General features: G+C 61.5%; 1 protein-coding gene across 2 annotated transcripts in view; it reads right to left on the reverse strand.

Annotated features, from left to right (window-relative positions):
• The window catches only part of SBNO2 (strawberry notch homolog 2), a 57,824-nt gene extending 30,938 nt beyond the window's left edge, over positions 1–26,886 (reverse strand). Inside the window, exons 1-4 of one of the 2 annotated variants that reach the window (XM_081282984.1) lie at positions 26,752–26,886; positions 10,586–10,763; positions 6,737–6,816; positions 5,411–5,519 (exon numbers count right to left, since the gene is read on the reverse strand). In XM_081282984.1, the coding sequence (XP_081139110.1) occupies positions 5,411–5,519; positions 6,737–6,816; positions 10,586–10,678 (282 nt within the window). In that variant the 5' untranslated portion in view covers positions 10,679–10,763; positions 26,752–26,886. The remainder of the gene's footprint in view (positions 1–5,410; positions 5,520–6,736; positions 6,817–10,585; positions 10,764–26,751) is intronic. The other variant, XM_081282985.1, reaches the window with a different exon arrangement.
• Between the last annotated feature and the right edge of the window lie 776 nt (positions 26,887–27,662).

Below are 27,662 nucleotides of genomic sequence, written 5' to 3' on the forward strand. Positions count from 1 at the left end.
CCTGTCTCCAGAAACTTGCCGTGCAGTAGAGGAGGTGAGGGCCAGAATGAGTGGGTACTTAGGGGACGGGCACTCAGGCTATGGGGATTCATTTTCCAGGGGCAGCTAGAGGGGGTCTCCTGCCTGGGGACCATCACCCACTCCAACCCAGCCTCTCTGCTCACTCTCAGCGTCCAAACTGCCCCTGACTTCCTGAGGAAGGTGTGGCGGTGTGGACCAGAGAACATCTGTGCCCAGGGCTTGGCGTAGTGGGGCCCACTGGTTCCACACCAGGAACGGAGTCCACCTGGCACCAGAGCACTGCAGCCACTGGGAAAGGGGCCCTGGGGGCAGGTGAGCATGGCGACAAGGGGCTGCAGGGGTGCAGACTGCAGCTGGGATGAGAGGTGGCGGTGCCAGGGGACACTGGGCCTGGATGTTGAGGAGGGAAGCACGATGACTGGCAGGGACAGGCAGAGGACCTGTTCAGTGGCACCTGGTTGGGTGGGCTGTGCCCGTCTGGCTGTGTCCATGCCGTGGGACAGACTGATCCTTAGACCATGTGGACACAGGCCCGGGGCCACCCAACCCCTGCCAGGTCCTGGGCCTCCTCCTCACCTCTTGCCCTCACTGAGCCCTGGAAGGGCATGGTGGCCCTGGCTGGGCCCTCGGAAGAGCCCTGCAGTGGGTGAGCTTCCAAGTCACAGTAGCAGACTGAGCAGGGGACTGCTCTGTCCCTCGAGTTGGGAAGCCGCGGGTCAGAGAAGGCTGCTGGGGCCTCGCTTCGGATGTCTGGGAAGAGCCTCTGGCTTCCTGTGGAGTGGGGACTGTGTCTCCCAAAATGACACCTTTGATCCTGACCCGTGGGACCTGTGCCTCATTTGGAAATGGGTCTGTACAGAGTGACTGATGAGGATGAGGTCACATCAATCAGGGTGGGCCCTCATCTGAGGACAGGTGTCCTCATGAGACACAGGGACACAGACAGCAGAGCATGGAGGAGGTGGCTGAGTGACAACAGAGGCTGGGGACGAGTGGCCAAAGTCAAGGGACACCTGGTGCTCCCAGGAGCTAGAGACGCAGGTGGACTCTGCAGGGAGCATGGCCTTACACATACTGGACACCAGACCGGCCTCCAGGACTGCAAGGCCCCGGCGTTCTGGGACAGCAGTCCCAGGACACCCTGCTCTCCGCCCCAAACTCTGCTCTGCCTGTGCACAGTCCTGCAGGGCCTAGACGCCTGGGGCAGGCCCAGCCTCAGCCACTGTGTGCCTAACGCTGTAGCCAGGGCCTGCCTTCCTGCAGCCACTCCCTGGCCAGTAGCTTTTGCGGGGTCCCCCTCCCTGAAGATCTGCTTGTCGGTGGTCCTCGAAGCCTCCAGCTCCCGGGTTTCCTCAGGCCACGGGGCAGAGGTGGGTCTTCTCAACCTGAGTGGCTGGGCATTGCAGGGCTTCCTGTAAGGGTTCCCTCTCCCTGTCTCTCCCTCTCCTTCCACCCATTGCCGGTAACTGGGAAGCTGGCCGTGGGTGGGCCAAGCCTCTGACCTGCCGAGCTGCGTCTGCAGAGCAGGAGAGTGGAGGCCAGCTGCTGTGGTGGGGGGTGGCAGCTCAGGCGGCACTCTCCCGGGCGTGAGCTCATCCCTGGCTTCCCAGCAGCCCCCAGGCTGGCAACAGCACACTGCTCCTGGACAAACACCCTCCTGACAGTCCTGCAACACGGAGGGACCTGGGTGCAGGCCCAGCCCGCTGACCACTCCTGGGAGGCGTCCTCACAGATGGAGGGCCAGTGGCCATGTGGGGGAAGGGCACAGCAGCTGAGATGTGGGGGTCCAGGTGGCTTCGGGAGGAGGGGTCCAGAAGTACCCACCCCGGGAACTGCAGGGTGTCTGTGGGGGATGGGCACTGGGGGCAACAACCGTGGCCTGCAGTCAGGACCCCAGGGACCTCGAGGCAGCAGTGCACCAAGGATGGTTCTGGGGAATGCAGCGGGTGATGAGGAACCAGAGGAGGGGCCGGGGAGCCTGCACAGAGCCCACTCAGCACAAGGAGCAGGCCAGCGGGGCTCCAGACGCCGCTGGCCCCAGTGTGTCCTCAAGTGCACCCCAATCCAACCCAGCCTCATCTGGAACACATGTCCAGCTACTGTCCAGCCCGACTCCGCTCAGCAGCTGCGCTCACCACAGCAGCCACTCCACTCGAGTGAGCTCCAGAGATGGTGGACACCAGCACAGCCCACACAGACAGGTGGACACGGTGCAGCCTCGCTCACCTGGAGTGCCGCCAGGCCACGAGCCAGTGACGTCCTGGAGCTGGTGTGATGGGTACGTAGCTCAGGGGATGTAGTAAGAACCACAGAGCTGGGCACGCGGACATGGTGTCGTGTCTTTTCTTTTCTTTTGAGGGGTACTGGAGATTGAACTGAGGGGCACTGAGCCACTAAGCCACTTCCCCAGCCCTATTTTGTATTTAGAGACAGGGCCTCACTGAGTTGCTTAGTGCCTTGCTTTTGCTGAGGCTGGCCTTGAACTTGTGATCCTCCTGCCTCGGCCTCCAGAGCTGTTGGGATGACAGACACGCACCACCACACCCGGTGACATGATGCCTTTTCTGTTTTAGGAATCATCTCAATTTATAAAAACCATGGAAGCAAAGCCACCAGTCCAGTACTCCCACACACCTGCAGCCCTGTAGGGCAGTCCTCAGGGAGCCCTAGAGCTGCTCCAGGCCACTGCCCAGGGACATGCAAGCCTGGTGGCCCCATGCCACCCTGGAGACAGATGGCTTAGTGAGGAAAGGAGCCCCTCTCCAAGGTTGGCTTAGTGGGTGGTCCAGTAGTGGCCCCCCCAGGGCAGTGGGGAGGCAGCGGCTCCCAGGACAGGCCCCAACGTTCTGGTGGCCCTGTCGCACAGCTGGCCATGCCTTGGTCACCGCACCATCTACAGTGACCTGCGCGTTGCATAAACACCCATGAGCCTCCCAATGAGAAGGACACTAAGCAGCAGGGGAGAAGGGACACCTGTCCCTACAGAGAATTCCAATGACGGAGGAGCAGGCACAAGGCGGCCACCCAGCCTCACTTTACGGCGGGTCCACGCAGGCTCCCACGGTGCCCAGGCTGTGCATCCAGGGGACCACCCATGCTCCCCGCATAGGAGCCCACAGACACCCCCTAGCCAAGTGTCGCGCCTGGTCCTCAGCATCAGAGATGTCCGCACGGGGCCTCCAAACTGGGCCCCCAGGAGGACCCCCCACCACAGCTGCAGGACCCCTGCCTGCACTGCAGGACCTCCAGCTCATCATGGGACAAGCACTCGCAGCACATCCACAGGAGCCGGGTGGCCTCTGGGCAGCAGTGCTGTGCCAGGGTGGCCCGGCCCTGGGGCCGTCTCTCACGGGGAGACTGAGGGAGGGCGGTGCTCGGGGACTTGGTTCCTGCGACATTCCCATGAATCTGGACTGTCTTCCTCCACGGCTGGTCAGGAAGCCTCTCCGACACTGAGCCGCCGTGTGCCAGAGCCCAGCTCTCCAGAGAGCCCCTCCTGCAGCCAGTCCTCTGGTACTGGACCCGAGGGCACCTCTGCAGAACCCAGGCAGGGAGGCCAGAGCCCAGACTAACCAGCTCAGGACAGGGAGAGCGCAGGGCGCCCCAAGGAAACTGGGAGGACTCAGCAACAGAAGGGCGGGCTCTCTCCCGCAGGCCAGGGGTCCCAGGGCTCGCCTCCTTTCTCCTTTGTTCCAGCTGCCAGGAGACCCAGGGCTGGCAGCTGTCAAGGAAAAGCCTGGTCGTTCCATCCTGGACCCAGCCCTGCTCCACACCGCCCCAGCTCCTTCTGAGCTGCAGGACAGCAGCAGCCATTCCTGGAGCAGAGCAGCTGGCCGCCAGCCGCGTGGAGGCCCAGTTTCTCCTTGCTGCCAGGCCGAGCCCTGCCGGTGCCACAGCGGCCAACAAGCACCTGCAATGTCTCAGCTCTGGTCGCAGCCGACTTGGCCACCCTGGCCAGACCCAGGTGTGCAGGCCGGCCCTCCCGAAGCCCAGGGAGAGTCACGTCCCTCTCTTCCAGCTCCAGAGGCCCTGCAGCCCCAGTCCCTTCTCCAGCAGCCAGCGTCTTCCAGGCTCCCTGACTCTCACCCTCCTGCCTCCTCTCAGGAGGACCCTGAGGTGACCCTGGGTGACCCAGCTCAGGGCCTCCCCTGATCCCACCTCAGAGCCCTCTGCCCCGGGAGGAGGACGGGGCTCCTCTGCCAGCCGTCCTGTGTGCCAGCAGCAGGGGCTGTGGTGTGGCGAGGCTGGCCAGGGTTAGGTCTAAACTTCCTGCATCACAGGACCGAGGCCCAGCCAACAGGCCTGGGGTCCTGGGAGGGGAGAGGCTGGCAGGGATCAGGCATGTGGCTCTCTCCCAGGGAGGCCTGTGTCCAATCTGACCCAGCCAGGGTGCCAGCCCCAGCACGCTAGCAGGCCTCGGGTGCAGTCGGCACTCAATGCACGGGATAGGCGGGATGGCACGGTCCCCTCTAAGGGGCGGGCACTGGCCCACACTTGCCAGACCACATGCCGAGATGAGCAAGGCTCACACGTGCAGCAGCCAGAGGGGCACAGCCACCCCAGGCTCCTGCACTCTTGGCAGGGCTGGGAGAGAGGCAGGGACGAAGAAATGAAGGACATGGAGAAATGGACAGAGAGAGACAAGCAGAAACAGACAGACAGACACGGAGAAGAGACAGAGATCCAGAGAGACAAAGACAGAGATGGAGCCAACGTGCCTCGTTCCCAAACCAGATGCCAAGCCAAGGCACCCCAGGACGCAGCTGGTTCCTTCTATGTGTGGTACGTGATGCCCCCAGGGCCCCACCCACGCCAGACAAGCAGCCCCACACTGAGCCACCCAGCCCTTTTCAGGCTGCCCTGGAACTGGTACTCCTGCCCCAGCCTCCCCAGCAGCTGGGAAGACAGGTGTGCCCCACGGTGCTGGGCCCACCAAGCCACCAATATCCCGCAGCGCCGACACCCCTTGGTCCCTCACTGCAAGCGCAAGCTGGCTCGCAGTCCAGCACAGGGCTCCCTGTGGGGGTCACCTGGCATGCTGACCCCCAGGGCTGCTGCTTAGCAGTGAGGTGGGGCCACCTCTGTGGGGTGGCAATCTGTCTAGTGCCCATTCTGGCACAGCTCCCTGCCACGAAGAAGGAGCCTCCTAGCACACTGGTGCACAGACCCAAGGTGACGCCCCCAGGGCCAGGCAGGTGGCTCCTCCTGCCCACAGCAGTCAAGGCTGTTCCCCGAAATCAAGCTACACCTCCTGTTGCTAGCAGCACCTGACCAGCACCAGGGGCCCCGGGCCAAGTGAAGTCATCAGGTCTCTGGGAGGACCTATGGCCACAGTGTCCCAAGTGAGATGCCCTCGGACACCAGCCACAGATGAGTTTGTGGCTCTTACCTGAGGCAAGTCGCTGCTCTTTGGCAGGAAGCTGGGGGCGGTGGCCACAGCAGGGTAGCTGGTGTCCGGGCAGGGCTGGCTGCCAAAGGAGGTGGGGCTCATGAACTGACTGGAAAGAGAGATGGGAGGAGGTGACCGCGGGGCGTGGCGGTCTGCTGGGCTCACCACTGGGACTCCCTCCTCTCCCCAGACTGGAGCTCAGCAGCATGCCTGCAGCAGCTCCCGCCAGACACCGTGCGGCACCCACTCCTGATGGTGACCGCCCTGCATGCAGCAGGCAGGCCAGAGAGCCCCCTGAAAGCTCTGCTGGCCCTTTGGACACAACTCCCTGGCCTCACGCCCAACTTACACCCTGACAGGGCAGACAAAAGCACAGCCCGGAGACCCAGGGGCACCTTCCTCCAAGGTGGGATCCTGTCACTGTCCCCACACCGTGCTGCCCTTTCACCCCAAAATGAGGAGTAGCAGGCCAACGTGGCCACCCCAGCTGGGCGGCTGAGCCTCAGGTGGGCTGTGCAGAGCTGGGGACAGGGAGGAAGAGGTCAGTGCCCCTCAGCCTCCCTGTTCCCAGCTCCCAAGTTCTGGGGCTCCCTTGGCTCCCAGGACTGCCACCCCTCATCCCTGAAAAATGAACATGAAAAGAGCATCTTACCTTTCCTTCCCGTGCTTTTGGAACCCATCCCCCACCCCGTCCTGCCCAAGACAGGCACTCCAGGATCATCACCATTATTTTGGTACTGGGGATGAAACCCGGGGGTGCTTAACCACTGAGCCACATCACAGCCCATTTTGAGACAGGATCTCACTAAGTTGCTTAGGGCCTCAGTAATTTGCTGAGACTGACCTCGAACTGGCAATTCTCCTGCCCCAGCCTCCCAAGCTGCTGGGATGACAAGCAGGCTCACTCCAAAGTATTCTAGAATTCCCAAAAGTTCTTGCTATGAATAGGCCCACTTTCAGGCCCACTCCCCTGGCAAACTCCTACTGATCCTTCAAAACCCAGTTTAGCTGTGGCCTTTTGGAGAAAGGTTCGCTCCTGGTTCTACTCACCTCCCAGTTCCTGACCAGCCTTTGCACAAGAGCCCTGCCTGGTTCCCCACTCTCACCACTAGGCCCTAGGCTAGGTCTTCCTAATGCTCCCCAGCTGGTCACAGTACAGACCTCAGGTAAATACAACCTCTGCAGCCCTAGGCATCCAGGCCCAGCCCGCAGGTCAGAGCTGGCCAGGCCCACGCACCTGGGCTGTGAGCTCTAATTTCAATAGAGCCTTGGGCAACCAGTGTGGCCCAAGGGCAGGTGGGTGAGGACCAGGGCTCAGACACTTACTGGCTTTCACTGGAGAAGGCTGGATACGGTGCCTGTGGGAAGCTGTTCCACCAGGGGTAGGGATAGTGCAGGAGGGGGTTCTGGAAGTGAGAGTGGAATCAGGCACAGGCAGGAAGGGGAGGCCAGACCCCAGCCTCACCCTGCCACAGCTGCTGCCATGGTCAGAACAAGGGGTGGAACCAGGGCCTCCCTGCTGGCCACCCAGGCACTATAGCCTCACCGTGCCTCGGTTTCCTATCTGAAAGAGAGCCCAGGGCACCCGCCCAGGGAGCTCCCCCACCAGGTCCAGGGCCCCTGGAGTGGTGGGGGACTGTGGGTGAGATTCAGGGTCAGAGTGTGTGCCTAGAAAGCACACAGCCCTAGCTCAGCCCAAACCAAGGTGAAAGCAGGGCCTCATGGGGGGTACTGAGGCCTTCCCCAAGGTGTGGGGGGCCACTCAGTAGTGTCCCTGAGTGCCCCAGGGTTAGCCCCTACTGGGGCCCTGGCTTCTTTTGACTGGCAGATGGGAATTCCCCGGGGTCACTGAGGAGATGCCACCGGCTGGGCACCCTCTTATTGTCACAGTCAGGTCTGACAGTCACATCAGCTACCAGGGCAGGGGGTTGTTTGCCATACTCCTGGCAAGGAAGCCCTCCCCAGGCCCCTGTGGAGCTGGACAGTTCCCTGGGCCCAGCAGCGTCCACTCAGACTTGGGACCAGGGTGCTAGCTGGCACCAGCCCAGGCGGCTGCACGGCCTCCCTCACCAGCTTTGCATCCTCACTACTCCAGCCCAACCTCCTGGGGTCTGCCAGCCTCCAGAGCAGGACCGCAGCAGCCAGCCCAGGCCAGGCCAGGCCAGCCCAGCCCAGCCACAGCGGACCTCTGGACTTCCAGGGCTCCCGAGGCAGTCTTTCAGAATGGACAGTGAAGCGTCTCTCCAGCACAGGGCCCGGGGCTCTTAGGCTTCCAGCTCCCGTACCTACCCTCCTCAAGACCACAATGGAAGGAGGCAGGGCCACCATGACCAGGTGGGGTTTGCGGGCAACCCCACATCTCCCCAGAGCCCTGGCCTAGTGCCTTCCGCCTTCTGCCCCAGTCAGGGAGAGGGAAACTCGGGCCCAGCCCGGCCTCCCCAAGGCAGAACTTTCCAGAGCATACCTGTGGCCTTTAAGATGAACTACAGTAAGCCATCTAGTATATAAGCAGAGGTGAGAGGACTGAGGACCCCTAGCTCTCCTAGCATGCTCCACCTATGCCTAGGCTGCCCTGAAGGAGCCCCAGGACCAGAGGACCCCCTAGGTAGCACAGGCTCTGGGCCTCCACCTGGTGAGGGATAGTAATGGCCTGTCCATCCAGGCCCCCAACCTCTGTCCAGTCAGGGGCACCTGATCCTCCTTACAGGGTGACTCCACATAGCTGGCCAATCAGAGCTTTCTTTGGGACTTTGTGCTGGTACCAGGGGTGGCTCCATCTTCAGAGGGCAGGCCCTGGGGTGTAACTGGCCAGAGTTGGGCAGCTGTGCTCCAATTAGAATTTGTCTAGGGATTTTCTACTGGCGTGGGAAGGGCAGTCTGGCTTTCTCTGAAGCAGGAAGGGCAGGCCAGGTCCCCAGCATGGCCTGTAGATGGCCACCAGACACCCTGCAGCAGCCCAAGCTTGGAGAGCACCAGGGAGCCTTGTCTCTGGGGGCTGGGGACAATCAGGGTTCCATCCACACCTCACACCAGGGACTGCATCCCCGCCCTGCCCAGATGCATTTCTGAGCCCTGACAGCTGCTCAGACAGAGCCCCAGCCTACCAGTCAGTAAAGGGGACATGGCAGCAGGGACAGCTCCATCCTCTACACAATGCCAGCTCTCCTTCTGACCCAGGAATCCTATTTTGGATACACCCCCCCACCCGAAGTAATCCATGAGGGGGCAGAAAATCCAGCAGCACTGTTTATAGCAGAGGAAAACTGGCCTCTCCCCAAAGGCTTAGCAGCAGGGAAATAATTAAGCGAATGATGGCTGTGCAGATGAGGGATCACCAGGAGGAGGTGTCCGCAGCCATGACTGGTGAGCAGCTGAGGGAGGCAGAGGTGGGTGCTCAACAGCTTCCCAGGAGGGGAGGACAGAGAGGAGCTGGGCACAGAGCACGTTGCCCTGGGCTGCAGGCGCGGGACACCAGCCCAGCCCTTCATTCCGGAAGAGTTGGCTCCTCTCCCAGGGATGTGCACAGGGTCTTTATGCAACGTAGCTCCACATTCAGCCACAGCAGGGTGGGGTGTGGCACAGCTGTGCAGGGTGAGGGCTTGTGTGCCCCTGAAGCCTTTCCAGAGCAAGTCTGGGGAACCCTGGTGCCTGCACCTCTTCCCACGCTCTGGAACACAGGCAGCCGTGGCCTGGCTCTGCGGGAACCACAGCTGGCTTGTTCTTGCTGCCGTCCTCCCACCCAACCTTCCTCACCTCCTGTGTCCTCTGGAGCAATGTCCAGAGCCCCATCTGTGTCAGGCTGGCTCTGGGTGGACAAGCACCAGCCTTGGCCCACCCCAGCAGAAGGAAGTAGCTGAGGTTTTTACTGAAGAGTGGATCCCATAACAGCCCCAGCCAGAGGCACCTGCCCACTCTGGGGCAGCCTCCCAAGTCACACCCCACCTGGGCCTCTGGCAACTCCCAGCTCCCCGTGAGTCCCCAGTCTATTTTCTTTTCCACTGTGGCAAGAGCCAGCTCTGCTCAGGGCCCTTTCGTCCTAGGGACCCTGGCACCTCCCACAGCTCTGACATGACGGGCAGAGCTGAACACTGGTGTTCTGTGTCTTGGGACACTTTAGTGGTCAAACACTGGAAGCAACAAGATGTCCTTGGGTGGGCAACTGAGTCAGTGCAAAGGTCCACCCAGAACAGGGGATGGTATGTGGTACTGGAAAGAAGGAGCTCCTGAGCCATGAGCCGGGAGCACCCCAAGGCAGCTACCAGGGAGGTCCCAGGCTGCAGAGGCCACGCCCTGGGCAACTCCAGCCTGACATCCTGGAGAGGGCAGAAGTGTGCCCACAGCCCGGCAGGGGGGCAGGGCAGCAGGCAGAGCCTGGAGGACTTCTAGGGCGTGGAAACTGTGGGGTACTCCCATGTCAAGAGCCACAGACTCTCCAACACAGAGTGACCTTCAGGTAGGCTTCTGACTTGAGTTCATGACAGTGTATTAGCCTTGACCCGTCAGTTTTGACAGGCTTGCCACACTCACACAGGACGCAGTGACAGGGACACAGGGCTTTCTGAACAATTTTCCTGTAAACCAAACACTGCTTAAGAAATTGTCTATTAAATTGAAAGAAAAAACAATGAAGTGATCCACTCTGGCTCCCACAGGTCAACTTGAGCTGCCCTGGAAGGGACAGCCAGGCAGGGCAGGGGCAGCGTGGAACGGCTCTCCCAAAGGGCCAGTAACTGTTTTGAAAGAAAACATCTAGGATGCCATGGCCCACACATATAAACCCAGAGACTGGGGAGGCCGAAGCAGGAGGAGGGCGAGGTCCAGGCTAGCCTGGGCCACTTAGGGAGACCCCGGCCCAAAGGAAAAGGAAAAGGGCTGGGTGCGCTCAGTGGAAGAGCCCCCGCTTCAGTCCCCAGCAGAGGGGGGGCCTGGGTGTGGCTGGAGGCCAGCAGGAGGCACACAGCCCCGAGACCCTTCCTGCAGCTGGAGGCCAAGGCAGACCCCTGACCCTCACACAGGACCCTCTCCTGACATGGGGGAACTGGGGAGCCAGGCTCCGGACTGAGAAGATTGAGGTCAGGGTCATGGGCAGGTTGCCCAGTGCAGCGTCCCACATGAAGGCCACCTTGGTCAGCCTGCACCTCGCAGTGTCCAATGAGGTCAGGGTGCGGGGCTCACCTGCAGTGGGGACGTGGGACAGAGGAGGCTGCCCGCTGGCGGGGGCTCGTGCTGAGGGCACTCCCCATCCATGACAGGCCCCACTGCAAGCATCAGGCGGCAGCAGGTGAGGGCTGGGAGACCCAGGGCCACCAGGCACCTATCTGGGCTTCTTGCTCCGTGGTGGCGGCATCACGTCCTGTGGAGAGAGAATGAGGCTTCTTCCTGAGGCTGCCTGAGATCGCTGCTCCCTCCCAACCTGCAGGCCGGCTGTGCTGGGAGCTGCTGGGCTGGGCGCTGGAGCCTCCAGGGGCTCCTCCTGCTCGCCCCACCCACCTCCCCTGCTGCTCACAGCCCTCCTCCAGGCCTCTGGGAGGGTCCTGCTGTACCACCCACCTCCAGTCTGCAAGGCTGCAGAGGAACACTGCCCCTCAGCACCACAGGAGACTGCCAGGGGGACTCCTGGGGGTACTGAGGGGCCCAGCTGCTCTGGGAAGAGCCCCAGACCTGGTTTTGAGGTCAGGGTGCACTAGTGACAACACTGAAAACGCCGTGGTCTGGATGGCAGGTGGACCTTGAGTCCCCACACTGTCAGATGCCTGAGCACAAATCTGACTCTCCCAGGGGGCTCCTGGCTGGTCCCACTAAAGGGCCAAGAGCCCCCCTTTGGGAGACAGCGGGGACCCCGGGGCAGCCTGCAGGGCAGCGGGCGTGCTCTGTGGGCAAGCAGCCCGGAGCCTGAATCACCCAGGCAGGCAGGAAGGGGAGGGCAGCCACACGGAGGCCAAGCTCTGGAGTGAAGAAATCCGCGGGACTTCCAGTCAGCCCTGTCCAGCCACACGCAGCAGCTTACGCAACCCCATGGGGGAGGGGTGCTGCGGACAGCAGGGAAAGGGCCCATAGCCTGTCAGGAAGCACAGGGATGTCTGCTCTGTCCCAGCCCCAGGCCAGCCCACCCTCTGCTCTGCTCAGTCCTGCTGTGGCGATGTCACTTCCTCCTGTGGCCAAATGCCTGGGCTCTGGGAGGCCCTCCTCGCCTGCAGGCCCCAAGCAGTGACCGTCTCCCACAAGGAACACAGGGATGCTTTGCGAGCTGGGGTCTGGGCCATCCTCATCAAGACTCTGGCCACACAGGCCTGCAGGGAAGCTGGGCCCCACTCCTCATAGCCACCCAGCTTCAGACGACTTGGCACCTGAGCTCTGCGGGGCCTCAGTTTTCCCACCGGGAAATGGTCTGTGTGGGGGTCGGGGGGCAAGGCCGCCAGACACTCCAGCTGCTGCAGGCATCCTTCCCCAAGGTCTGGACACGACCATGCTGCTTCCCTCTCAAGGGGGGTGCTGGCCCCTGGGCAGGATCTACATTCATCAGGGCTCAGTCGCTGTGGAGGGCCCTGGGCCTCAAGGAGCAGGCCAGCCAGCACCCCTCTCTGCAGAATCCCAAGCTGACCCTTTCCACACGTGGGGGTGCTTACTGGCTCCAAGGACAGCTAGGGACTGCAGGGGAGGGGGCACCTAGGCAGTGCCCAAGTGACCTCAGGTGGTCCTTAGGGCACGTGGGTTGTATCCAAGGGCCCAGCAGCAAGCAGGGCCTGCTCCCCGGGACCCTTTCCACCGGCCGAAGTGCACCCAGTGGCACCCCCCCTAGTGGTGTTGGAGCCCTGCCCACCACCCCAGCCACCAGGCCCGGTGGATGCCCATTCCAAGTGCAGCCCTAGGCGTCTCAGGCCCCACGCTGCCAGCCAAGGCTCAAGGATACTGTTACAAGAAAGAGTCCTTGTCACCTGCAGGGAAGACTTCAGGCTTAGCCGGAGAGGTCACTTCGAGGGTGATCTGGGGACCCCAGCTGGCTTCTCTGACCATGAAGGGAGTCCAGACCTGGGCTGGAGAGGGAGTCCAGGGAGAGGTGCAACAGGGCCATGTGAGCAGACAGCCACTGGGCACCACAGACTGTAGGTGAGTGCAAAATGGCACAGCCCTTGGAGAATAGCCCACAGCACCTCAAAAGGAGAAGTAGGTGCCAGCAGACCTAGCGACTACCCCAGCACACATGGGAGACGGGAAGGCAGGTGCACACAGAGGCGTGCACACATCAGCCTGAGGAGGCTGCACGGCCAGCAGGTGCTCAGACAGACAGCAGCACTGCCATCCACCTGAAGCGTCACAGCCACCGGCGGGAGCAAGGTGACACAGCTCGTGCTCAGTGAGAGCCAGACAAGGCCACAGTGTGTGACACAGTGACAGGAGAGGCCAGCACAGGACATGGACATGAGTGCAGGGCTTGGGAGGGACAGGGGGTGGGTAACACTGTGCCCAGGTTCCCCACAGGCCACCTTAGCCAGGGTGGTGCCCATCCTTCCCACCTCACCAACAGGTCCCAGTGCCCCAGGCCTCTCACCCCAATTGCTCCTTCCAGAGGCACTGGGCAGGGCCCTGGCCCCAGTCCCTGCTAGTGTCTCCCAGGCCCTCCGCAGCCCCCCCCCTCCAGGGTAGGCTCAGGCTTGCCCAAGTGTGTCTGCAACCTCCACCCTGTTTGCTCCTGGCTCCAAGGTCCTACACCCACTGGACCCCCTTCTTACAGTCTTCGCCCCCTCCCCTCGTGGCAATGCAAGGACATGCCAAGTCCCTGGGTGTATAGATGCCACCAGACCAAACTCCGGCAGGGCTCCAGGCAGCAGCTGCAGTGTGCAAGCCTTGGGGACAGAGATCACCTGGGCCACAGAGCCAGGCCTGAGGCCAGCAGGACTCGGCCTGTTCTGCAGCCTGCGGTCCATGCCAGGTGCCCGTCTCAGGTCAGGAGCCCACAGGTTGATCTCGGTCCCCACGTGGGGGCACCTCAGATCAGATCTCAGCTCACAGCTGGAGGGGTTCTTAGCTTCCTTCTGAAATCCAGTTTCCAGATGAGGCAAAAGGAAAGACCATGGGGCGAGGGGCCACTCAGGCACCTGCCTCCAGCCTTGCTCCTATATCCTGTGGGTCCTCCTGGCCAGCCAGACCTCAGTGTGAAGCTGGGAGCCCTGGGACAGGTCACAGGATGTCCCCACATGGGCACTACCAGCCAGCCTCTGTGGGCACCAGTCTGAGCAGAGAGGCTCTGACGGTCACTATAGTGACCTGGGCACTGCCCTGGTCCCGGAGGTTGAGGACGCGTCTTCAGACGTAGGCGTGTCGCCCCATGGACTGAGTACGCCCACCTGTTCCTTTGTGATGTTACCCCTGTGCTCTGTTTGGCACAGAATGTTCCGTGGAAACGCCCTTTGTGTGTCCCCTTCTCCTGCTCTGCCCTTGGGGTGGCCTACCCAGGTGTCAGTCAGACAGTGGACATCATGAAGCTAGACTCAGGCCCCCGAAACCTGACTCTGGCCTCATTAGAATGGCTTCTCCTCAATAAAAGGGTTCAGCACGTGCTCTCGCTCTCTCTTTCCACGGACCCTTAAGGTCAGAGGAGCCATCGCAGGACCCAAAGAAAAAGGTCCCTTTGTCTCTGTGTGGTCATTTCACGCAGCCCAGTCCCCTGGAGGGACCCTGAGTGTTCTAGTGGCGAGGAACACAACGAGCCTTCTCACCTCTGGACAGCCCTGTGGCCCAGCTGGGGCTCCGGGGTGGGGGGGACCCAGAGTCTACAGGGGTGCCTCTGCCCTTGAGGCCAGGCTGCTTCTCTGAGTACAGAGGACCCACCATGGCTCCTATCCAAATAGAGGGGTGCAAGGATAGGGCAGCAGGAGACCCAGTGACCTGCTGCCAGCCCTGCCCTCTGAGCTCCAACCAGTGCCTCTCTGCAAGAGGGGCCTGTGGCTGCCTGCACCCACATCCTCACACCACCCTCTGACCACACAGACCGACCCCCCAGCGCTTTCTGATAAGGACACAAAGTCCCCTCGGTAGAGCCCTGACCAGGCCCCAAAGCTGCACTCAGAGGCGGAAGCCCTGGGTAAGGAGTGACAGACACATGCGGAGACTGCTGACTGGCCCGTAAGGACTCTCAGGGCTGGTGGCCATCCACTGCTACAAGCCACCTGTTCTGTAGTCCCCATAGAGACCACAGGATGAGGTGGCCCATGGCCTACATCTGCTGCCTGAAGAAACCAGCCCAGGAGAGTGACCTAGGCCGCTGTAGGAAGAGGTGCAGGGTAAGGAGCATGGTGGACACAGAGGGACCCTGGCCCTCGGAGCCAAAGCCCAAGGGGCACATTGTGAAAGGGATCTGGCCATGCACAGCTCATGGATCACCTTTCAGCCATGACCTGGCATCTGCACAAGCTCAGGAGGGCTCATCACCCACCACTGCAAAAGCTCAGGATGGCTCACACCTACCACTGAACACTCAGGAGGACTCATCACCCTCCACTGCACTCTCAAGACAGCTCATCATCCACCACTGCAAAAGCTCAGGACGGCTCACACCCACCACTGCAAAAGCTCAGGACGGCTCACACCCACCACTGCAAAAGCTCAGGACGGCTCACACCCACCACTGCAAAAGCTCAGGACGGCTCACACCCACCACTGCAAAAGCTCAGGACGGCTCACACCCACCACTGCAAAAGCTCAGGACGGCTCACACCCACCACTGCAAAAGCTCAGGACGGCTCACACCCACCACTGCAAAAGCTCAGGACGGCTCACACCCACCACTGCAAAAGCTCAGGACGGCTCACACCCACCACTGCACTCTGGAGCTTCTGTAGCCACTGAATGAACATCCCGGGACCCCAGCACCAGGCAGTGGGAAAAGCCGGTGATTTCACAAGGCTGGGCCCACACGGGGCAGGGCCCTACAGAATCCAGAAACCTGATCAGGGCCCAACTTGGCTGTCCAGGACCATCTAGTGCAGGAGGGGCACCTCTGACCCTCGCAGGCATCAGGATGCCAGGCCATGGAGACAGAATGCTGCTGTCCCTCTACACAGAGGCCTCCTCTGAATAACCAAGGGCTTCAGGGAGGCCTCAACCACAGGATTCTGTCCCCAGTAGGAGACTGACCGGAAAGGCGCACAAGCCAGGGACACGATGAGACATCTGTCTACCTCTTGAGTGAGGTGGCCCCATAGAGACAGCCTGGACCCCCGGAGATGGCAGGGGAGGTGCTGATGTCAGACCAATGGAAATGGAGAGATGCTGACCGGGGACAGGGAAGGTCTCCTCTCCAGGTCCCCTTCCACGGGGCCCCAGGAGCCATCCCACACATTTCCAATTGCTCTTCTTCACACGGGTATCAGTGGCCACTCAGCCTGGCCTGGCCTGAGATTGACCAGCCACTAGCCTGGGTTCCTGAAAATCCTGGGTTGGTCATATCCAGCTGCTCAGGGTCCCCAAACCCACTGTAGAGACAGCCTGCTGGCCCCTCTTCCCACGGAAGGGCATGCCCCTCCCATCCTCAGGGCACGCACAGCTGCATCCCCAGCCTCCAGGAGGACTACTGTCCCCACCGCCTCTGTGTCCACTAGGTGACTGCCTATCTCTCCTGAGGCTAGGCCCTGGGAGGGCAGATGCCTGGTCTGTGGTGAGCACTTGACAGACAGCTCTTGAAGGGCTACAGGGAGAGCCTGGTCCCTGTAAGGAGTGGCTGAGGGCAAGGGACCTTGGTGGACCCATGAGGACGCTGGCCCTGACACCCTAGCATGCTGGGACCCCTTTCATCAGCTGAACGGCTGAAACCACCTTCCCCCAAACAGATGGCTGTAATGTGCTGGGTGGGCCAGTGGAGGGGGAGCGCCCCAGGCCTTCAGGGGCACTGCCCCCGGACAGTTTCTCCATGGTGGGCAGTTCCCAAGGATGAAAAGGGAAGGATGCATCAGAGGGACCCTTCCTTCATTTTTCTGCTTCTTAATGTCCCAGTACTAGGAACTTGAACTTAACCCAGGGCTCTCCACTGAGCTACATCCCCAGTCCTTTCTGCTTTGAGACAGTCTGGCTAAGTCCCCCAGGCTGTCACAGAACTTGCCATCCTCCTGCCTCCGCCTCCCCAGTCACTGGGGTGACAGGTGCGTGCCACACCCGGCCCCAAGGGTCTTCCCAGAAAGATCATAGTTCTATCTAGTGACCCACCCTACCCCCTCACTGAGGCCAGGCGACAAGAACCTGGCTGTGGGGAGGCTCCTCCTGGGTCAGCTGGCGCCAGCGCACTCTCCTGCCTACTCCTGCACGGAGACCTCCATGTGACGTCTCCAGGTTGCTATAAAGGTTAGCAGGGAGCTACCCAGAGAACCTGCCTGCTGCAAGCCACACAACCAGCCAGGCCCAGCCTCCTTCCCCCTGAGGGTGTCAGCAGCTCCACAGGCTCATTAAGGAGTCACCAGGCCCACAGGGTGGGTGCACCTGGGTCCCATGCACTCTCCTTTCTCTAGGGCTGCAGGGCCACAGGAGCCAGCCCAGGACAACTCAGGAGGATGCAGGACAAGGCAGCCAGGCTCACAGCCTCCCCTGAGCTGGGCGCTGCAGGATGGAGAGACAGGTGGATGTCCTGACACAGAAGGAGCAGGCACAGCTACGGGCCTGAGGCTGGGAGATACCATGCAGAGACACAGTCACCAGAGACGGCCTGCCCCCAGAGGGGGCAGAGATGAAGCCTCTCAGAGCAGCGCTTTTTCCTCCTCAGAAGCTGGGATGAGACCAGTAGGGGCGGGCAACCAGCAATAAGAGTGGAACCTGCTTGGCCTGGGCAGGCCCAGCTCCCTCCAGCCCACCATCCGTGGCCCTGGCCTCAGACACCATCGACCAAGCAGCCATCACACAGGGCAGCACACAGGAGTCGAGACACAGCCCCGAGATGCCCTCCTGGCAGGGACACCCCACCTCACCAGACGCTCCCGTGGGAAGCAGGTGTGCGCTCCTCTCACCTGTCCCCTGGCACGGGAGTCCAGGGTGAGCCCACAGCACCGTCAACCAGAATGCCAACACTGGCAGAAGGGAGTGGGCACGCCCACCAGCGTGGATGGGGTCTGGCTCCCACGCAGACCCCCGAGAGGCAGGGCCCAGAACTGAGAACTGTCTGCTCCCATCATCTAGGAAGGTTCAGGTTCCAGAAGAGCCCCCTGCAGCCCGCTGTGGAAGGCTCTGGGGAGCACCGTGCTCTGACAGAAGCCCCAGCCCTGGGGAACCCTCAGGATCCATGTCCCTACAGCCTGTGCACAGTCACACAGGCCACCCACACCACAACTCAGAAGGGCCTCAGTGGTCCCTCTCCACACACTCCAGGGCCCAGCACAGCCACAGCTGCCTGCCCCACACAGTGCCCAGGGTGCTGGGCACAGGTCCACAGCGCGTCTCCAGCCCCTCTGCTGACCGTGGGAGAAGCTGCACCCCTCGACAGCCCCGAGTCTTCACGTGGCTGAGGGAGGCTGGCTCGGCACACCACGGCACACTCTCCAACTGCCACTGGTGTCTCTGATCCCCGACCCCAGGAAGGTATCCCCACCTGCCCTGCACACCACCGAGGACCAGCCCCTTCTTCCTGGGCTTCTGTTTCCCAGAGGCCCATCCTGGTCCTGGCAGAGCCATGTCCTCACAGAAGGGTACCTCAGGGCCAACGACACCAACACATCCAACCAACAAGTGCCCCCAGGAGCCCAAGTGCTGGTAGTGGGCATGTCCTCCCCCAGGTCCCCCCGGAGCTGCCCATCAATGAACAAGGCCATGGGGCCCGCCTCTCTGCCTAACAGCAGGCCTGACCAGGCAGCGAGGCGACTCTGACTGGAACCACCCACTGGTGGGAGGTGGAGCTGGGCTGGAGACCGCACTGCCCCTGCCCTCGCCCATGTGGGAGGGACAGTGTCATCCCTTCAACTGGGCCCTCTGCCAGGTGGACCTGGCAGGTGCCTGACACAGCAAGGACTGGGTACCTTTGCAGGGTGCTCCCCAGGGATGGGGGCCTTCATTTCAGCAGCCCTTTTTATTCTGAGACAGACTAGCTAAGTCACCCAGGCAGGCCTCCATTGTGATCCACCTGCCTCAGCCGACTGGGCTGAAGGGTCAGGCCTGGCCAGTCTTGAGGGGTCACACTTCTCTGGACCCAAAACCCATCTCCAAGCCACATAAGGTAGATCCTGGGAATAAAGTGGATGGGTAAAGAGAGGACCACTCTGACCCTCAGCCCCACCCAGGACTACCCAGAGCTGACCAAGCCTCATCTGACACACAGGGGCACTGAGGCTGGCAATCTGATGCTGGCCTCTTCTGACCCAGGTGAGGGTTCTGCAGACCAGCCCACCGGGTGTACACCTGGGCCAGTTGCAGGGCTCAGCATGAACACGGTAACTGCTGCCCTCCACCCATGTTCCAGAGTCCAAATGGACTGAGCACCAGGGCTGGGGTTCTCCCAGCTGGGCCTGAGGTGTGTGAGGGCCACACATGTGCCTAGGGGCACGTTTGGGCTGACCCACAGGGCCAGAAGCAGACCCAGAGAGACTGACAAGTGACACGGAGGGCTTGGAGGGCTGGTCCCCATGGTGGGGAGGGAACAGAGAAGGCACTGGGGTGGCCATAATTCCTGTCCACTTGGCAACTATGGGACCTCGTTTGGAACAGGGTCTTTGCAGTTACAGCTGGCTAAGGTGGCATCATCCTGGAGTGGCTTGTGCTCGTTTTGCTTCTTGTTGGCAGCGCCATGCGAGGCAAGTGCTCTCCACTGAGCCACACCCCCCAGCCTGACTTGTGTTCTTATAAGACAAGAGGCTTGGACATAAATTCAGAGAAGGCCACTTGAAGACAGAGGCAGAAATTGGGGTGATAGGACACAAACCAAAGAGCTGGGAGAAGCAGGAAGGACCCTCCCTAAAGGGAGTGTGGCCCTGCACAGACCTGGGTCTCAGACTTCCGGACTCCAGGCTAAGAAGAGGCTAAATTCCTGTTGATCTGAACCTCCCAGTTTGGGTACTCTGTGACAGCAGCCCGGGACACTCAGGTGGGAGGGCCCAAGCTCCAGCACAAGCCAGCCCTGACCCTCAGCCGATTCCCTGGGAGCCCTGTGGCTGGGAGTGTTCAAGGACCAGGGTGCTCCGGGACATGACTGGCCCCATGTTGTGACCTTGGGTTTCCAGAACCCCAGGAGGCATGTGGAATGCAACAGCACTGGGTGCCAACACAGGCAGAGGCCACCAAGTCCCAGCATGGGCACAGCAAGGCTGGGAAGACTGGAGCTAGAAGGGAGGCCCATCCCTTCAGGGTGAGATCAGGTGGGCCCTCTGAGGAACAGGAGGCAGGGAGGGGTCCCACAAGTGGGCTCCTTTCTTCAACTTCCAGTTCTGCCCTACAGGCCTCCGAGGAAGCCTGGGCCAGGCCAGCCTGCAGGACCCGCATCCCAGGTGCCCCCACCCTGGCTGAGCTCAGGTGATTCTTCCACAGTGAAAGGCTGGGCTGGCTGGGGGCTCCCTAGGACACCCCCCTGCTGCATTCTGCCCACTCCCAGGGTCCTGGGGACCAACAGCTACAGTCCCTCACAGCCTCCTCTGCCCACCCAGGGGGGCACTCAAGGGGTCACAGTACACCCTAATTTCCAGTAGAATTCCCCATCTATCCCTTCCAGAACCTTCCAAGAGGCAGAGGGGCAGGGGAAGAACCCCAGGTGGGCATCTCAACTGCCAGGCTTCTGGTCCACAGGGCTGGGCTCTGGGATGGGGGAACATGCACCTACTCCAGGAGGGTGGGGAGGACCAGACCAGCCATCTCGGTAATCAGCAGGGCTGCCAGCCCAAGGCGGCAAGAAGATGCTGCTCTGATGCCAGCCAGCATGGCTTGGCTTACACAACCCAGCAGCTATGAGCACAAGGCCTCACTGCCTACAGCCCCACGTGTGACCTGTCGAGGGCTTCACAGATGGGGAACTGGCAGGGGCCCCTTGGCTGACTCCACAGCCAGGGCCTGGCACAGTCCACATGAGGCCAAATGAATGCCCAGGAAGTGGACTGCAAGTGGGAGGCCTGGTGAGGGCCCCCGATGGCCTGTCCCCCAGCCTGATGCCGAGAGCTGGAGTAGCAACCAGGTCAGAAAAAGGGGCTGAGATGCCACCACATGCTACCCCAGACTGGGCCACTGTTCCCAGAGCCCCTCATCCAGGGCCAGAGCAAGTATGGGATGCTGTCCACACTCAGCCCCAGATACCAGAGATGCTGACACCTGAGGAGGAGAGCTACATCTGAGCAGCCAGGGCCAGATGCCGGACCCCTAGCAGGTGCAGAGGGACCGGGACAATGCCTAGAGCAATGCACCAATGCAGGAAAGGAGGCCCTGAGCCAGGCTCCAGAGGCTCCAGAGGCAGTGACCTGGGGGCACCAGCTGGCCATGGCGGGCACATGCCAGCCAACTAGCCCCCACAGAATAGTGCCCTTGCAGTCATTGGTGAGGAGGGGCTGCACAGAGCAAGATGCACCCACATTGACAGTGGGTGAGCAAGTCATACAGACCTCTACACCCCTGGCCTGAGGCTCCTCAATCTCAGGGAGTCCAAGACTCGGCTCTGTCCACCCCCAGGTATGGCTCAGTCTTAACTCCTGCCCCCAGCTGAACACGCAGTGCCTGCACATGCTTGAACTTGTAACCCTCTCTTCATAGGGACATGTGAGAACAGCCTCCTACAGCGGTCAGGCGTCTTTAATGCAGGTGTCCTGTCAGGGAAGCACCTGCTCAGGTCTTGTGCTGGTGGTCTTCTCTGACCCCCAGCTGCCTTTTCCTGAATGGGTTGTAAGCTATACCACTCCCATGTCCTGGTCCTTTGAAACTGACATGGCCTTGTCTAAGGCCTACGAGGAGAGGCATTTCTGCCACCCCATCCTGGCTGCTACCCCGACCTCTGTTGGCATCTTTTGGAGAATTTTGAGAAGAACAGAGGCTGGGGCTGCCCATAGCCAGGCTACACTGGCCTTAGTGAGTGACCAATGGTCACCACTGTTCCCGGGCTCCTTCAGTCCAACCCTGGTGCTAAGAACATTTCCAGGGAATTTCATCCCAGCCTAAAGGGCACTGGGTGTTCTGGAGGAGGAAGGAGGCTCAAGCTCCTTCCAAGCTCAGGACTGTGTTGCAGGGCCAGCCAGCGCGAGGAGACCAGATCCCAGGCCTACACACGCTCACAGCAGCACCGAAACACGGCAGCAGGAGCCCAAGGTGTTCAACAGAGCCTAGATCTGTCTCACCCTGCGTTGACAAGTGACCACAAACTTGGCAGCCTCAGCCACACATGTGCCCTCCTGGCTGGCACCCTCGCCCACAGGAGACAGATGACACCAGGGGCTGGGCCTGTGCTCTCATCTCCCAGGGAGCCCAGGCCACTACAGCCTACAGCAGGTGGCTGCAGCCTCCTGAGGCTGCACAGCTCTCCTCACACTGCCTCTCCTCTCAGCCCCACACTCACGGTCTCTGCCTTGTCCCCTGCCAGGTCCCTTCTGCTCCGGGTGGTGAGGTCTGGGACTGTAGAACCCGCAGGGTGCCATGGGTCACTGAGATGCTCCAGGAGCCCTAACTTGACCCCATCTGCAGAACCCCCTTTGCCTAGAAAGGGCCACATTCACTGGCCCCAGGGATTCGGACAGGGCACCTCTGAGGCCAGCCCCAGAATCCAAGCACCGCACAGCACCAGCCTCATGGTCTCAGGCCAGAGAAAGGCCATAGGCACCTAAACCAAGGCTGGCAAATGACCGGCCAGGCTGCACGGGACTCGAGGGTGGGAGCACAAGTGACACGTTATGGGACAGGGTCCTGCTCCCTTTAGGCAGCGGGAGGCCTCAAGGTCCCAGAGCATCTTCTTGGAGGGAGCTGGGTGGGGTCAGCCTGGGGCAAGCATGGGCCACATGGGAGAGGCAGCAAGCAGAGGCTTCCCACAGGGGAAGGTGACCGGGGTTTTCAAGAGAAACCATGTGTCTAGGTTTGAGTGTGGCCTACCTGGCTGTTCAGAGTAGGCCACTAGGGCAGCCATGCCCAGCCCCCCAACCAGTGCCAGCTGCCTCCCGCCAGGTCCCCATGGAGCCAGGGCACAGATGCCCAGCCCCTGGCTATGACCTGGCACACCCCAATGCCATCCCCAAGAGACCCCAGCATCTGCAGGGGCTCAGGTGGGAGCAAGCACTGAGGGGCCAGTAATTCCCTGAATCTGACAAGTCCCCCTCAAAATGCCCCTGGCCAGATCACCTTTACCCAGCTGACACCAACAGGTTTCCTCACCCAGCACTGGCAGCACCTTGTGCAGGCCCATCCCAGGCCAGGGCAACAGGGACGCCAGACACCCCACTTCACAGCTACCAGGACAGAGTCCTTTGTGGCCCGACCAAGTACATTCCAGTCACTCTGAAAGGCCCTGAGGAGCCCTCCAGATCTAGACACTGACCACTGCCATGGAACCCCTGGCCTTCACACAACAAGGACGCTGTGGTGCTGAGCAAACTCTGAGTGTCCTGCCCTGCTGCCCCAGGACCAGCACCTAAGAGCCCAGGACTGACCTGTGGCCAGGGCAACTGCTGCCAGTAGGAAAGTCTCCGCTCAGCTTACCTGACCTGCAAGGGGAGAAGCCTCTGGCACCAGGCAGGACGGGCAGCAGCAGGGATGGATGGCAAGCCAGTGCCAGGCCACTGCCCAGGGCAGGGACTTTCTCCTTCACTTGTCAGCTCACCTGCCCTGGCCGCTCCACCCGGCAACAGTGAGTCAGTTCCATAAAAGTTTACGGCCTACTGCAGACCCTCACTGGCCCCCAGTCCACGGCCGGCCTTCAGCCCTGGTGGGGCGTGGCCCTCCCAGGAAACCAGAGTGACTCGCCTTCTGGAACCCGGTGTACCTCACTTTCGAAATGCAGCAGGGCCCGGGTCAAAGGCCGAGGCGCCACCTCTTTTGGTTTCACTTAGGGATTGTTCTGGCTTGGGGTGGGCCAGTTTGAGAGAGGGACCTCACAGCCTTCTTTGAGGCCAGTGCCTGAATGCAGGAGCCCAAGGCAGGCACCCCTCACTAAGAGTCCAAAGCCCCAGGTCACTTGCTGCAGGAGGCTCTCCTTGTCCCCTGAAGCAGAAGCATCCTGGAGGACAGCTGGGGCCGGGGTGACCCTCCATCTCTGGCCTCCTGGGGGTCCAGGGCAAGGTTCCAACCAAGTATCCAGATCCCTGGTGTGAGCTGGCTGCAGGGTCAGGTGGTGGCCCAATTCCAGCCCTCTGGTCACAACATATGAATGGGGCTTGATTCTGAAGTTGCACATACCAAAAAATATGCCTGTTTAGAGTCTACAACTCACTGGGTTTTAGCACATTCTAAGTTGTACAGTAATCCCATCTATCTAGGTCCAGAACACCCAGAATCTTTGTCCCCAAGAGCAGTCACCCCATCCCTCCCCTGCACCCATGATCCCCTCCCCATCTCTGGATTCACCTGTTCTGGACACTTCCCGCCTGCAGAGTCACACACTGTGACTGACTTTGCTTCTGAATCTCACTGAGCATGCTTTTGAGATTTATCACGTTACAGAGCACAAACAGTGGGTCTGACCTTCCCAGAGCGCCCAGAGAGCTCAGAGCGTGCAGATGAGGAGCACTGAAATCGACTCTTGGCTGTAACCCAGGTCTGTCCCCACCTGTATCGCAGTCCCAGGACAGGCGACCATGCCTCCTAGGGTGAGAAGGAAAGGGGGACCCACAGAGGGGCAGTATCCATTGAGAGTAACCTGGGGGATCTGACCTGGGGATGGGAGCAAGCATCCTCAGAGACAGGCCAGGGAGGTCTACCCGCAGGGCCAGGCAGGGGCAGAGTCTGGTGTCTTCACCCTCAGACCACACCCGCCCTTCCAACATGCCATCTGACCACAGGGCCCTCAGCTGTGGGAAGAGTGCCTAGTGTTGCTCCAAGCCTGCCCATGTGAATCATACACACACGAGCAACACACTTATACACGCAACCCACACTCACAGACCCAATCCCTCACAGAATGCACGTGCATATGCAAACAGGCACTCAGACACACGTGCCCCACAGAGGTACACAGACCTGGGGCTGGCTGGTGCCAGGGGCACCTCCACAGTTCAGCGTACCACCTTCCAGTGTGTTTACAATTTCAGATCACGTTATGCCCCCCAGAAAACAGGAAGAAGCTGGCCCCACCCCTTGATGGGAGCCTGGGGACCAGGCATGCTGGTCAACACAGTTGCCTCTTTATCCGGGAGCTCTGTCAGCATTTCCTGTGGGCCCTGCAGGAGGGGCGTCTGTAACACTGCTGCGACTCTGGGCAAGGGCAAGCTGGCCACATGGAGGGGGCAGGATTGTGGCCTATGGCCAGCAGAGACCTTCTGCCTCTCAGTTTCCCCAGCAGGCTGGAGAGCTGAGACAGGCCCTAGTCAAGTGGCTGGAAAACCTGCAGGATGCTCCTGTCTCCTACATACCTGGGGTCCCACCCAGCCCAGCCCCTAGTCCAGGCCCTGGGGATCCCACCCCCTTCTGCCACAGCCCTTCTCCCTGCTGGGGCCCTGCTGTTCCAGGTAGGTATGAGGGGGCAGACTTCTACTGGAATCCCCAGGTGGGACACAGGCTGCCCAGCCCTCCTGCAAACGGAGGCCCCATGACCAGCCCCTGCCTCAGCCGTCCCACCCACTAGTGGTACAGATCTCACATTCCAGCTTTCTCTGAAAGGTCTCTGCAGATACCCAGGGCAGACAACTCCTCCGGCCTCTGGGGCCTCCCCTGGGAAAATCCAGGGCGAGGACAATCAGGAAGCCGGTGAGAAAGAGGGCACTGGGGAAGTAGGGGCGGGGCTGCCAGCCTCCTTGGGGTCCAGGGCCTACTAACTCTGAAGCCAGTCCCCAACAGGGTGCACACAGCTGCCTCAACCTGAAGGGAACCTACATGTTCACTGAGGCCCTGCCTCAGTCTCTGTGGAGTCTCAACACCTGTGACAGGCAGGGCCCTCACCAGGCCAGGTTCCAGGGTCTGACACCTCACCTGACAGCAGGTCAACTAGGTTCCAAACTCAGATCAGCCCAAGATCGCCCCCTTGCCATACTGGAAAACCTCACTGTCCCTATCTCCCAGCAAGCACTAAGGCCAACTGGCTTCAGGGCCAGGCACCGACTCACAGGGCACAGGGCACAGACAGCACCAAACACCCCTGAGCAGGAAGAACACTTGGAGCAGGCAAGACCCACAGGCATTCCAGGAAGCAGAGCTGGGGGATGCCCCAGCTACACAGTTTACGGACCCTTTTTCTTTCCAGAATGTTCATCACGTCACTTAGGGAGACCTCTGTACATCTCTGAAGGCTCTGGGCAGCCAGGCCAGTCTGGATTGGGCCCCAGGCCCCAGTGGCCTCATTCCCAGAGCTTGGAGGAGTGGGAAGAGAGCTCTACCCGGGCAGGACCTACCTGCCAGGCCTCCCCTGCCTCATCCACCCACACACTCCCTTGGCTCATCTCACATCTCTGCCCACCACCTCCCTGGTCCTTGGAGTCCCCCAGTTTCTGGGGGAGACACATCCCCACACACAGATAGACACAGTAAGGCTGTCCTGGGGATCAGCTAACACCAGTGAGCCCCCACCCAAACAGGGGGGCCCACCCAAGGAAACCCAAGAAGAGGTGTGCCTGCCCCTACTAGAGGGCTGAGGACCCCCTCCCAGGAAGACTGTGCTGGGTCTGGGCAGGAGGGGGCACAATCCTGGGGTCATGGGGCTGGTAGAGAAAAGAGCCCATCCTGACCAAGAATTTGGGGTCACCAGGCACCCAGAATTAAGAGAAACAAGAAGAGAGGGGTCAGGATGCTGGGGAAAAGCAGATTCAGGGCCACCTGGAGGACTCGGTGACAAGGGTCACCAGGAAAGGGAAGGTCAGTGGTCAACACGGGGCCTGGGCTTGGGATGCACCGACCAGGGCGGGAAAGAGGTTGAAGGGTTGCAGAGAAGGTCGGGGTCAAAGTTCGCGGCGGGGAGCAGGGTCCGGGTTCCCCCGGGGGACCGGGTCGGGGACCGGGTCGCGGCGCGGCGCAACGTCAAACTTCACTCGCAGGAAGAAGGGGGTGGAGAGGAGGGATCCAGGGTCGCGGCGCAGGGCGGGGCCGGGACGCGCGGAGGGCGGGGCCGGACGGGGGTCGCTGCCGCGCACCCCCGGCCCCTGGGGACCCCGGCCCCTCTGGCTCCCGGCCCGGGACGCGGGGAGCGCGGGGCCGCGCGGGGCGGAGCGCGCTTGGCCGGGCGCGGGTCGCGGCGGGGCCGGGGCGGGGATCGCGGCCGGACGCCTCACCTCGGACCCGAGTGCGGCCGGGCGGAGCCCGCGGCGCCTCAGTTTCCCCGAGCCTCTGAGTAGCCGCCGCTCACTTCCGGGTTCCAGGCGCCATCTTTGGGACCCGCGCACTTCCGGTCACGCCGCGGGGCGGGGCACGTGGGTGGACCCAGGGGCGGGGCCTGAGAAGGGGCGTGGTCTCAAGCCCTGGGTGCGAATCTCGCCGCCGGGTTTGCTGCCCAGCGGCCCGTGCTAGAGCTCGGGGCGCGGGGGCTCCAGCCTCTGCTCCGCCCGGCACGGCCCTCGCACCCGGGCCGCCGGCTCTGCCCTCCACCTTGACTGCCTCCCCCGTAGTTCTGTTGGCCGTCTTGTCGCCCTCCCCAGGTGCAGTGCCAGGCGCCCACCCGGGGTCGCGATCGGGGTCCCTAAGTCCCAGCGCCACCTCAGGGGAGCAGCATCTTTTCGGCAGGGCCATAAACCTCTGGCTCCCCTGCACTGAGGCTTCCAGGGGCCTGAAGACGACTGTCAGCATTTGCTTCGCTGCAAGGAGGAGTGGGGGACCGGGTCGGGTCATGGCACAGGTGGTCCTGGCTGCGTTCCCGTGACTCCAGCGGGAGGTGGACCCACTGGGGCGACAAGGCCAATTCAGCAGATCCGGTGTGGGAGGCGCCCCCCACAGCTGGGTTTCAGGGACCACCAGCCAGAGGCCCCTGCACCCATTCCAGCCCCTGAGATGAGTTCCCTGTCGTGGGCTTGGGTAGTCATGGAGATGTTGCGGGGCTGCTGGGCGCCGGCCTGGAGCTGAGAAGCTGGGGGCCCAGAGGAAGCCGCTCTCGGGGGACTGAGAGCCCGTGCCAGGCACTGCCACATGCTTGACTGAGTCCAAAGAGAATGGAGTCTCTGCCTAGGGCTTCAAGGATGGCTGCGTCCTG

This window comes from Spermophilus citellus, assembly GCF_964194105.1.
Source record: "Spermophilus citellus genome assembly, chromosome: 3".
NCBI lineage: Eukaryota > Metazoa > Chordata > Mammalia > Rodentia > Sciuridae > Spermophilus > Spermophilus citellus.